This window comes from Vanessa tameamea, chromosome 6 (genome assembly GCF_037043105.1).
Source record: "Vanessa tameamea isolate UH-Manoa-2023 chromosome 6, ilVanTame1 primary haplotype, whole genome shotgun sequence".
In the NCBI taxonomy this organism is placed as follows: domain Eukaryota; kingdom Metazoa; phylum Arthropoda; class Insecta; order Lepidoptera; family Nymphalidae; genus Vanessa; species Vanessa tameamea.
The window spans coordinates 8,995,901-9,009,795 of NC_087314.1; the positions used below are offsets into that span (position 1 = coordinate 8,995,901).

Here is a 13,895-nt window from a genome sequence, read left to right on the forward strand (position 1 = left end):
AAATTAGTTACTAATATAAATTACTTAAATAGTTACAATATTTATCCGATTGTTTAAGATAAAATAATTAAGTTTTTTTTTTTAATAAACATCTTAAAATATATTATTTCCAGTAAAATTAAACATTAAATATAATGTATTTTTCTGTTAATAAATTCATTTAGCATATTCACTCTTGATGTTAGCTGCATTACTCAGAAGAGGTACTAAAAGTTATTATTTATTAAAAATTGGTGCAAATGATAAAACTCAAGTTATTGTGTCGCTTAAATATATATAATAAAATTTATTGATTACAATATAGATTTAGAAAATATTTTAATTGTGAAGTTCATTATGTGATTATTAGTTATATCAACAAATTTAGTTCTAGAACCAATTGAGAAATTGATAATTTAAAGTGATGTAAATTAATTAATTATACCTCATTTAAAACAGACAAATGTCCAAAACAATTAATTTATTGAAATTAAACGGAACCTAAAATCATCTGTCTTAACAGGTTCGACACTTTTATTAAAATTTAAATCATACAATGGTCAGTTGGTGGATTTAAGCTTAGCTATGGGACTATTATAGCCTAGCAATAGCAAAACTTACTGGTTATTTTATCATTAAATTGTAGTAGAATTATTTGAAATAGTTATGATTGTTTTAAGAATTTTATTGCAGAATATAAGTTTGTATAGAACATCCAGCGAGCATTTATTGCAGCATTAATGAACTAACTTGGTAAAATGTAGAAATATAGCAAGTCAAACTACTTCTTATTTTTAAAAATAACTGTTTATGAGTTCAGATTTTTTACAAATATACAATTACTTATTACTGTGTATAATATTATTCAGAATAAATGTAAGGAACCATTTATTCTCAATGCATTTAATTAATATTTTAAACAAAAAATTCAAAAATATCTAAAAGTGAATTAAATATTATTTCATTTCATATTATCTATATTTGTTTAAATAATATAATAGTTGTAACACAAAAACCAATTAAATCATAATTAAAAATAAAAATGAATAAGATTTGATGTATGTAATGATAGAATGAGTCCTGAGAACATCTCAGTCGTATGTGCTGAATAATTAATGAAGCATTTTCTACTTTCTTGAGCATACTTGTTAGTAACCATTGTCGATTAACTTTTCTTTCAACTTTTAAATTATTGACATTTCTAAATTTACGTTTACTCTTGGTTTGATAAAAATATATTTAAAAATGAATGTAAGCAATGTAACCCATTCCTCTCACTTTCAAATTAATAAATCCCTTTATAATTAATAATTGAGAAAATTTTATTTGATTAAATTAATATTTTAAACAAAAAATTCAAAAATATCTAAAAGTGAATTAAATATTATTTCATTTCATATTATCTATATTTGTTTAAATAATATAATAGTTATAACACAAAAACCAATTAAATCATAATTAAAAATAAAAATGAATAAGATTTGATGTATGTAATGATAGAATGAGTCCTGAGAACATCTCAGTTGTATGTGCTGAATAATTAATGAAGCATTTTCTACTTTCTTGAGCATACTTGTTAGTAACCGTTGTCGATTAACTTTTCTTTCCTAAGATTAGGTTTAATGTTTTTTTTATTTGTTATCTATAATACCATTCTAAAAATATTCTTCGTTTACTAATTCAGGGCTTAATTATATTAATATCATTTTCATTGCAGATATCCTATCAGAATTGTTCCAAACAACTGTTGCTACAGCGATACCAAAACAGCTGGTAAGTTTGTTATAATACAAAGTAGTTAATTATAGACATACAAAGCAAATGGCATATGTTAGGCCATGCAAATTTGTAAGATAAAATTAAATGTAAAACATGAATGATAATAATTAAATAAATATAAATATTCACTATTCAACTTGCTTCGTATAAGCATTTCTGAATCGTCAAGTTACAGGGTTGAATTTAATGTAAAGCTATCACCAGTAGAGAAAGTATATTCTACCGTAAAGAACCGGCAAGATTCAATATTTACTCTTTTGCATAACTTTAATTACAGAGTAAGTCACTAAAGTACAATTAAAATTATATTATCATTTATATTATATAGTATGTATATGCTGCCTAAATATCAACAAATACTAAGTAAAATATATATAAACTATTTATTAAATATTTCTTATAAATAACTATTTAGTTTAGTTTAATATTATATTTGACATAAAAATACAGTGACAGGATGAAAATAAAAAAAAACATTAATTTATATTTTTTAAGTAAACACTTATAGACTCATTCATTCATTCATAATTATTTTAAATGTTGGAAAAGAGTCACTACTGATTGCTTGCCGATTCTTGTCGGTAGAATCTACATTCCGAACCAGTGGTAGCTGCATTTAATGTAGTTTTGTAAAATGAACATTCAAAAGTGCTTATGAAATAGCCTACTTGAATAAAGTATATTTTGATATAAGTAATTTGGACAAAAATGTAAATATCAATTTAATAAATTAAATAACTATAATAATATTGTGCTATTTTTTATTTGTAGTATTCAATATGTTTCCTCTTATAGGTTAAATATAAATTAATTAGTACATCATTTTACACTGGCTCAATATAATTATATCTATATATTGAGTGTCTCGAAGCTGTGAAATTAACCACTAATTAATAATTTGTTGTTCTTATACACTAGAGACTCTTTATAAAATATGATCAGATAAAAGATCTTTATAAATATAAAAGATCTTTATAAATGACATCAGTAAAAGTCCTCACAATTTCATTAGAAAGCAATTTTGTATAATTACTTCTTATTATTATACTATGCCCATGAGATTATTTTATTTGCCCTTAAAATTAATATATTATACTTTACTTGACATTGGTCCATTTAGCAAACACTACATTAGTACAAGTGATGGGCCAAAGTTAGGTTTTACTGAATTTGAAAAGTGAGTAAAACATTACCCGAACTGAATATTCAATAAGATTTTATTAACAATTTGTATTGACTTATGTATCGATGTTATATGTATTTTATAGTAACGACGCCAGGCCATTTTTTTTTTAAATATATTTATTTGGAAAAAAAAATAGATATATACAAAATTCTCATGGTTAATACTAAACTACTGTTTTTTTTAAATATATTATATGTTGCTTTGATGCCTTATGATCAAGGTACCATTTATATTATTCATGGAAAAATATTCAAACAATCGGTTTTTTTTTACTGATCTACTTATGTAAAGTACGCGATGCTAAACATGCACTCACTAAAAACCTACTATTATATTAGCATGTGTTAACATTAATATACGTTATAATAGCTTTTAATTCCTTTTGATTATTTTTTTTATTCAAACAGACTCTTTACAGCTTCTATTTTAAATCGTTATTTTCCATTATATGTATCATAAAATATTATGATGAGATCTTAATGTTTAGACTAGTGAAAATAATGGTAAAACTAAATTATAAATTATTTGTGCCAGTATTGATAAAAATAAAATCTTGAAATGGTAAGTAAGTCTGCATCGACATATGTATAAACTATGTTACGTGATATAGTTAATTTTTGATTATTTAAATAATTTCGGCTAAATAAATTGATAACTGGTTCCGGTACAAGTTCTCAACCACGGTACACATAAATGTAAAAACTCTTAACACAAACAGTAGATCAATAATTAATTAGATGTCAGCGAAGTTCACCCTTTATTTACACGAAATTCGACCATTAGCTATAAAAAAAAATTATAGAACAGTATCAGTCGAATATTTTTTACCCACAACAGTTTCTTTAAAAATGTTAAAATAAAACACGACATTTTTAAATGTAGTAATATTTATTATTATGGACTTAACAAAATATAACAACAATTATGTTTTTATTGCAAAGATAAATAACATAACATTGTTTTTTTTTGTAACACGAAATAAAATATGACGAAGAAAACCAGATACGCTAAAAACTTAAAAAATACTCTATTTATTACGAAGGTATAAAATGGAACGTTTTTATTTCCACGATGTTCCTAGATTTACTTTATAATTTAGTATGCGAAGTTTCCAGATATCAATGTTTTAACAATGAAATTGTAAGTATTTTTAAACATCTATAAAAATGCGTACTAAATAATATAATGTATATATATGTATGAACGCAACTTGACAATAAATATTTTTAGTTGGCTGAAAACAGTGAGAAAACAAAATTTTATCTTAAAGAGTCATTTTCGCGTTTGGAATTTTTAAAATGTTTCATCCCTTTTCTATCTTGTCTTTCCGTAATATACATTTGTCCTAACTTAGACAACTAACTGAAGATGATTCTTGCAGTGGTCAAAGCAGAATTAGATACTATGATGGTTAACAAATTAAATCTTTACTATAAAAGATTGATAGATTGGTCACTCAAAAAATTATACTAGGTTTTTAGCAGCACTTGAAATGAAGGAGCACATTATATGCGTATTATTTAAAATTATGTTATTACTATGAATTTAAGGTATAGATTTTATAAGGTACCTTTAAATCATTAAATATAAAGAAAATCGACTTGTGGAAGATATCTGTTATGTTAATCTATACAATAATTGATTTTATAAAAATAATTATTGATCACTTTTTTTTTTGTTTAGCAAGATTTTTGACAATATGCTAGTACTGGTGTTACACACAAGTTGCAGCATAAACAATTACATAAAACAATTTGGTTGCACAAGAAAACTTTTGTCAAACTCCACCAATAGTTTATTAGTTTCTTTAAGGGTTTCTGTAGTGTGGCAAGAACCATAGGATAGTTTTAGAGATATTTGGTACTTATAAGGTACGGCACCACAACATTAGAATATCCGCACATAATTTTCTGATTTCGTACTTGAGCAATAATCTATACTAATATTATAAATGCGGAACTAAGTGTCTGTCTGCCTGTCTGCCTGTGTGCTGCTCTTACACGGGCGAACTACTGTCCCGAATTTGATAAAATTTGGTATGAAGTACGCTTAAACTTTGGAGTATAAAAAGTAGCCTATATCCCTGGGGACACTAGCTGCTCGTGGTCAATTGATCCTCCTCATTTATGTACCTGACTTTTATTACCTTTAGGCAACAAACACGAAATAGTATTGTTTGATTATACTTACAAAAAACTATGCTGTCTGAAATGTAGTAAATTAGTTTAGTAATTTAAGGACAATGACTGTCTTTTAAATAGTTAACAAAAAAAAAACGACACGTATTCTTTAAGTATTCACTACTAATGAAAACGAATGTACCTACTTAAACTTTGCATTAGTCCTTTTAGCAACGAAATCTGTTAAAATCATCGAAGATGATACATCTTTACTGGTGTCTAATGTTTTAGTTATTTCCTCAGTATTAATATGCTAGGTTTGGTACTCATCGTGCAACTGATATCAATGATATCTTTCCTTTACTCTTCTGCAAGAGCGCACAATTTCTACGCTAGACTAAATATTCATAAATCATATATCCAAATTCCCTATATATTTTATTGTGTGTGTGTTTAAAAACGTAATTTTACACCATTGTGACAACATGTGTGAACCTACTATTAAAAAAAATAAACAAGCCTAAACTTGTAACTTCAGTTACCTGATTGCACATGATTGGTAACTCTTGTAGTAAAATATACATATATTATAATAACAATACGTTTTAACAAAATTATTTCATAAAACGTTCAAAAATTTTCAATTGAGAATTCAATTATTTCTAATTAACGATGCTTTTGTAAAAAAGTAACGACCTACATACATACATATTAAAACCTTTTGTACAGTCCATTTCAAATGAAAATGTAGAATAAAGACGTTGACATTGCTAATTTACAATATAAATTACGTGATTTTAAATTATAATCATTGAATTATTGACATATTTTTACATTTCATACAATTATAAAAAGTAAAATATTTCTTTTAATTTACATAAATTAAAATAAAACACTTTATTAATAAAAAATAAATGCAGTCCGAATAATATATTAATATATATATATTAGTATCATAATATGAAGATTACACTAAACTTAAAGGCCATTCCAACCACACTAGAGAAATTGGTTTTTTTATCCAATAATAACATATAACATATTTTAATAAATGGGCAATAAATATATATTCTAAGTATACACGCATTATCAATGTCTGCGTTTAATGAGGCATGTGTCTTGTCCTAGATCAGTCTGTTCAATATGTTACCTTATCAATTACGTATTGATTATACACTATTTTGCACTACCCTTGAACTTAACAACTTGTATCAATGTAAACGGGGTATTATTTAGACCAAGTTACAATGGTTCATATCTATAACAATTATTATAATAGTTATATTATATATATTAATAAACCCATTACAGGGTCAAAATATTTTGAAATCAGCGTTATCAACTTTGTTCCAGAATACATATTAATGATAAAAACGAATCGATTTCGGATGAATAGTCATTATCGACATCGAGATTCGAGACTAGTTGATGTTAATCAATTTATTGTGCATGATAAACTACTTTACTTTTTTCATTATTTTTTTTAAACATTAACGATAAATTCGATCAAACCGAACAACGTCATGCATCTTAAACAAACGAGAAAATAAATAATCAGATGATCAAATTTTATTTTAACAACTAACCATACAATTTACTCCATGTTATTTACGTTCTGTTTTCCGTGTTTTAATAAAAAAAGACGTCAATTTAACTAAAACCCTTATATTAAGGAATGCGACAACTACTAGAGTCGTTCACTCGGCGATCTTTATTTTGGTCAAGCTAGTTACGCTGTGACGTCTATTAAGTGAAGCAAACGAGTGACTGGTGGCTGTGACTTGTTCGACGTAAACTAAGCGCGTCAGTTTAAGAGCTCGCTTCAGTCATTGCTGTTCGCACCGCCGCACTAGCGGCTACCACTCGCGTTTGCCCATCGGCGAGCATAAGACGATACGCGAAAGTTGACACGCGTATTTTATTTTGTATTCTGTCGTACACACACTCGTTTTGAAAGGACTCAATATCCTTTCGTACTGATTTATGTAAGTATTACTATGCTTTAATATTTTAATACGATAATTATTTTCCTGTATATTTATTGGTTTTATACATACAGTCCGATTAAGAGCTGTCTGTTGCTAAATAACAAATGTATGCATACATTTGTTATGTAGCAACTATCTATTGCAACATATATATTTTTTATGGCTTTGATATATATTTTTTATCGATTCTGTTTTGTTACTGATATGTGGTGTATAATTATGTAAATATTTGTAAGGTTTAATAAACTTTTAATATATTCATCATTATATAATTAAAATGTTAAATAATAAGTACCTAGAGAATATAATTATTGGATTTTATTTATAAATTTAAAGCAATAATAATCAACGTCATAAAATTATTATATGAAATGTGCAAAAAAAATCATAACATTTAAAATTTTATAAATTTCAAAAATAGAATTTAGTCATCGCACTTGTGGTTTATTACTGATTTCCTTGAATTAATTATGTTAAATTCATTTGTTATTGTAAAAAAATGTTTAAATCCTTCAATTATATTACATGTCAGTAAAGAGAATTACATATCTTGCTTATATATTCTTTAATCCTAATATAATAATAATAATACTTTAACAATAATTTAATTGTTAAATGCAACATTGAGAACTTGTCTTAACATGGCACTTTAGGTCTCTAACGATAGGTGAGAATCGTTAATTTTTTTTTATCTGTAGAAAATTTAACGATAATTAATATAGATAAAATCAATAAATAATAAAAATCATATAAGAACAATTAAATGTAGCAAACATACATGCAAATCAATATCGAATAATCAACGTATTGCTTCATACATACATATAACATAAATATATTATCTTCTTTTTGTTGTATCACGTACGTTTGCTTCATTTAATTAAATATTTTTATTTATTGATTATGAATAATTATTTAAATTTCGAATTATGCAATTGGAACAATTTTTACTTAACACTATCTATATTTATTTCAACAAAAGTCTTATCCGTAGCTTCCTATTATTTAAGAGCGTTTTATTAAACGAAGGTTTTTTCCAAAGACCAACAAACAAACCGGTAATATGTAATGGTAGGTACTAGATCATTCATTTAATTGTTCCTTGTTATAAATAAATATTATATAACTGGTAACATACATTTAATGAAATGTTTTTCATACGTAATGAATGAATCTTATTCGCGTGTATATAAAACTATGCTCTCGATTTCAATGTTTTAATTATTATTTTTTCAAATGATATTCTTTGTAAGAAAATACTTAGTGTAAAAGAATAAAATGAAAAATATGTAGGCCTTATATTAATGGTAATATCGATATTATAAATACCAAGAGCGTTATTGAAACAGATAAAAATAATAGTTGTGATGAAAATTGTAGAAGTAAGTACTTTCAAGAAGTTATTTCAAAGGAGTTACTGCTATCCTCCAAAAATCCTTATTTACCTTAACTTTAAATTTTCCTATGATGTATCTTAAAAAAAAAAACTAAAAATAACAACACTTAGTTATTTTAGTAATTTCGAATTTATAATACAAGACAGAAGTCATACATTTATCTAATAATTTTTGTCACATGCTTAAAACTAGATCATTATTCCGTTCTTAACAATTGAATTATCTTTAGATTTCGATTTTTAAATGATTAGATTAGACTTAGTGGCTTTAGCTAATAAATAAAACGGCTACTACTACTATTCTATGTATATCGTAGAAGCGTTTACCTTTGCGTTATATCAATAATATAATATATATAATCAAAACTTAACTTATTAGTGTTTGTGTGACTAGCAATTAGTATTTTTTTATTTCTATTTATATTTACAACGTTGCAAAAATATCGTAACATTCTTTCATAGTTTTTTCTTTGAAAGGCTCATGAATATTGTTTATTCATCAAATTACATAACAACAACGAAGGTTTCTTAATTGGTCATCATCGCTGTATATCGATAGTATAAACGGTTGGGCAACCCCAACGTAACCAATAGCTCCAAACAATATGACAATCTTTGTGCCACAATCGTTTTTTAAATACGAATATCGACACGATCGTAATGTTGCCCGTTAAAAATATTTCGCTATAATAAATTTATTCGTTATAAGTAAAACAAATAATCGTTGCTATTTTCATTGTATGCTAATTAATGTATTTATATTACCCAGTAAAAGTTTTTACGTATCTTTGCAAGTTTTAATTAAAATAAATTATTTAAAGTGTAAATAAAAATTATAGTTAACATTGGTTTTGTTGTGTTTGTCTTTAATTATTATAATGTTATATTGTTCTTTATATATATACGATGCAATTTAAAAATAAGATGTATATTTTATTACGAACAGAGCAATTATATAACAGTTTTAATATTCAATTTTCGACATATAGGTTATATCAATGTTATAATTGCATATCGGAAATAATACACTGATGATTAAATTTGCATAATTCTAGCCCGAGTTTGCCGGAGTCGACGTCTATTCATGCCTTTATACTGTACGGCCTCATTTAGTATGAGAGGCTTTTCTTTAGCATGAAGCAGTATGAAGTTTTTAAAAAATCGCGTCGGCTACAATTTTCATTGTTTAAAATCCTGCATTCAATAAAACATTTCGAAGCGCATTTTTATACAAGTATTCGTGACAAAATATACATTCAAAATTAGGGGCGAAAAATCGACCTCTACGACTAAAGTTCAACTATAAAATAATTTTCCAAGAAATACACGTAAAATGATTTACATAAAATAATAGTAAATACAACTCATAACAACTTGCGATTTATTGTTTCATACTTATGATTTTATAATAATCAGTACGTATTTTTATTATAATCGCGAACGTTTATTTTTTTTTAATTATTTAAAAGAATATATTTATGTACACATGCAGGCATCAAGCAGTAACGACATGTATATGACTAGATATTTTATTAAGCGATTTTGATTCATGGAATACGCACTACATGATGCTTCCGTAAATTAGTTCCGCCATATTGATTAGTGACATTGGGGAATGTTTTTATGTAGATATATGGTAATAAATGTAAAAAATGTGTAGGCTTAAGGCCTTCTATATAATTATACTACATTAAAACCAGTTATCGTCAATTAAAGCTCCAATTTCAGATCCTTACGTAAATAAGAAACACGTTGCACACACTCGCATATATTTATATTCAAATATAAAAAGACAAAATATGTTATATAATTTTAATATAAAGCAGAACATTTATTGGTTTAATAGTTACTTATTATTTATATTCTGATAAAGAAACTTCGCAAAAGTTGTCGCAAAATAATGAATTGAACAAGTTTACTTATTTTATAATCCGATAATATTTTGAAGCATAGCAAACAAAGTTAAAACATATCACATTATATTTTGTATAATTAAAAGTGTATTTCTAGTTCAAGAACTATTAAATATTGAACTACGTTAATTAAAAATATTGTAATAAATTGATTGCATCAAAAAACACAGATAATCTTGTCATAAGTTAAACGTAAATTTCCCCTTTCATAAAAATATAATACCGGAATTAAAAAACATTTGCTGCTTTGCTTCAATTCATATTATTATTATTATAGTCACTGTGCTATTTTTTTTTTTCAAAACACGATCCGATTGAACTTATCACACCGAAGTCAAACTACAAACTTACAAGATACAGAACTATTGATATTCAATAATTAATTTTAAATATATAATGATTAAGTTTCCAAATATTAACTATTTTAAAGTATTTTAGTTAGTAGATAATAAACGAAGATTTTTACAGAACACTTTATACAAAGTATATTTTCCTTTTACGAAACATGATATCGCAACTTCAGCCCGTGAATAAACATTACAAATTTGCACAATCATTTTAATTTTTCTTTCTAAAACTAAAAGTTGATGAAATAATTTTCAGGTGCAATATTAAATGTGATGCTCTGGTTGGTGTTCACCTGCAGCAACATTATAATTGTATTTCAAGGAATAAATAATCAACTAATCGTATTTTGACGCACGTAACATATGTAACGCAATGTTTGAGAACGTTCTATGGGATGGACCTCGTGTAGTGGGGTGCGACACTGTGGCAGTAGGTCAGTGGTTCCGCAGGGCACAAGCGCGGACAGCCCGGTGCTGTGTGCGTGTGCTCTGGCGCAACGTCCTTACGTAAAGCATGCGCGCCACACCGCGTTTCTGCGCCCGCGCAAGCCGTACTCGACTACTGCGGTGAAAGTTGTGACTTCAGGGGCGATTCAACGCGAAATACTGTCACCTGTTCTTTACTACTACGGTTTTATAAAAATTGCGCGATTTCGGCGACCTCATTACATAATCGAAAGAATATTTAATTTGATAATTATTAGCTCTAAACTCTAATTAAACGTCTATCGACGTTCAAAACATTTAAATTCTTCATTCTGATCGCCGATGACGACTTTAAGCTGATGGCAAAGATACGAGATCAACTTAAAATAAGTAGGTGCTGATTTTATGTCAAGGTCGCGTAACATTCGATTGTATAAGAGTTTGGGTTATTCATATACGTATTCAATTCGAACGTCATTTTGTGTGTATGTATCTTTTATGTTAACAATAAACGAATTTAACATTGTGTGTAAACGAACTCCTGCCTTGAATTTAAAATATATTTTACGATAGATGAATTAAAAAAAAATATATAATTATTAACTTTTTTTGTCAATAAATTTAAAATTAGAATATTGACTAGAGGATGACTAGTTCAGTTATATGAAAACCGTAAAAGATGAGTGTTGATTATAACATTTAGTTAGCTCGAGCGTCATTCCTAGAATGCAACAATGTGATACGCACGATTAATAGCTCTCGTCTATTTCTATCAACAACGTCTTCTATTTCCTTGCGATTGTCGATGTTATGTTATACAATTCAAGGAACGTGACAATAGCACGAAAGTATTTAAAACGATATTAGAAACAAACGTGCTAAATTTGCTTACACGTAAAATATATCATTTGTTGAATCATCAATATAAATCATAATCAACTTATTAACATACAGATAATGTATTATCTCTCATGTTTCCTAAAATCGGATAAACTTGGCAAATAGTCACGCCCCCCTTTCTCTCGATATCGCAATGTTGTATGACGTAATTGCCGGAAATTCTTTAAATCATTCATTTCATATGTGATATTCATAACTTATCTAAAACGTATAATTTTTAAGGACGGCGCTTAAATATCTTCTCATCCTTCCGTTGTATAAACGTTTCTGTATATTACGTTACGATTAACAACACATTTAGTGCTGTTTTTTCATATATAAAGTTGAATATATATATATATTTAAATGCAATGTCCACATTCCGCACCTGCAAATGTCTTTATTCTTGTATTATGTTAGTAGTGAAAACCTGTCTTACGTGCGAATGTAAGAATGATAATAATTCAGAAAGTAGACTGATATCGATGATACAAGTAATCTTGTGTTAACTTACGTACTCATCACCAACCATTATATTAATTCATTAATTCTAGACACGTAAACTTACGAATTCACACTATGTGATATATTTTTTAATATGTAATACTTTAAATATTATAAAGATTTGAAGATTAATAGTTGTTTTATTGACATTTTAAAAATTACTTTTAATTAATTACAAATTCATTACCTATAAAATTACCTTAATCATGATATATTAAATCTATGATAATGATAAATAAACATAGTTTAGTTCATCTCATTGTATTACGTTGTCAACTTGATTCGACATATTCGATTGACTGATACGTATCAGGTTTTTATTTTCATTTTTTAATGTGTTCTTATATCTTAAAATATATTGTTAATGCATAATGAGTTATGAAGAGAACAGTAAATGTATTTATAGTATATGGCACATGATAAAATATAAAAGCTATCATTAATGAAAAACAAAGTAAATTCATTGAACAAGGTGCACGTGCCGAATTATCGCCACTCCATGGCGGCAACGAATAGCCATTTAGTCACGAACGCCTCGTCATGTGCCACACCACGCCTTTATGTTAACTGGCCTAATTAAAATACCATGTCGCTTGTATTCTGTTTCACTATATAACAGTAAAATTCTTATTGTTCCAGATATAATTAGTCGATAGTAAAAACAATCCAAAGATGGAGAGTGTCTACAATTGGTACGAGGACCTCATGGACAACAGGGGCGGTAAGTTTTGTAACTTCACTAGAAATATTCAATGACGTGATCGCGTGACTAAATTTTATATCGATAATGATTTATCGCATGGATAAAATAAAATGTATTTAAATAAAGTTACATTTTACTTATTCTCTAAAAAAAAAAATATTTTCTGGTTGAATATATCCTCAAATTAATAAAAGACTTATTATTTTATCGGATAATTATTCATACAAAAAAAAAGAAATATACCACCAAATGTGTTGAATATTTAGTAGTCTCTTTGCGTCTAAAGAATCCACTCTTGTAGCGGCATAATCAAAGAGATTTGAAGGCTCTGTATAATGTGAGCCCAGGGTTCTTTGTTAAAATCACAGTTTTCTTGATAGTTAAAAACAGACAAAATTTTATACAGGAAAATAATAAAATAATTAAATCTATTGTACCTAAGAGGATTCAAATATATTTTAAATTGCAAAATAATAATTAAATCTAGGTATTTATAATAATTCAATTTGTTAAGTGCAACGAACTTTCTACGCGACTATTAAATACTATTTAAGCTATCGCTTATTTTGAACATTCCAATTAATTCTCATACTTTTTACAATCTGAACTAATCCATGACCCCTCATTGTTATTTGTGATAATAATATTATAATATTAACGATTTATATACCAAGA

General features: G+C 26.7%; 1 protein-coding gene across 2 annotated transcripts in view; it reads left to right on the top strand.

Moving 5' to 3' along the window:
• Positions 1-13,895, top strand: part of LOC113393204 (very long chain fatty acid elongase AAEL008004-like) — a 32,721-nt gene that overhangs the window by 1,211 nt on the left and 17,615 nt on the right. Inside the window, exons 2-3 of one of the 2 annotated variants that reach the window (XM_026629976.2) lie at positions 1,697-1,752; positions 13,157-13,238. In XM_026629976.2, coding sequence (XP_026485761.2) covers positions 13,190-13,238 — 49 coding nt within the window. In that variant the 5' untranslated portion in view covers positions 1,697-1,752; positions 13,157-13,189. Of the gene's footprint in view, positions 1-1,696; positions 1,753-6,764; positions 7,050-13,156; positions 13,239-13,895 lie in introns of those variants that run through there. The other variant, XM_026629978.2, reaches the window with a different exon arrangement.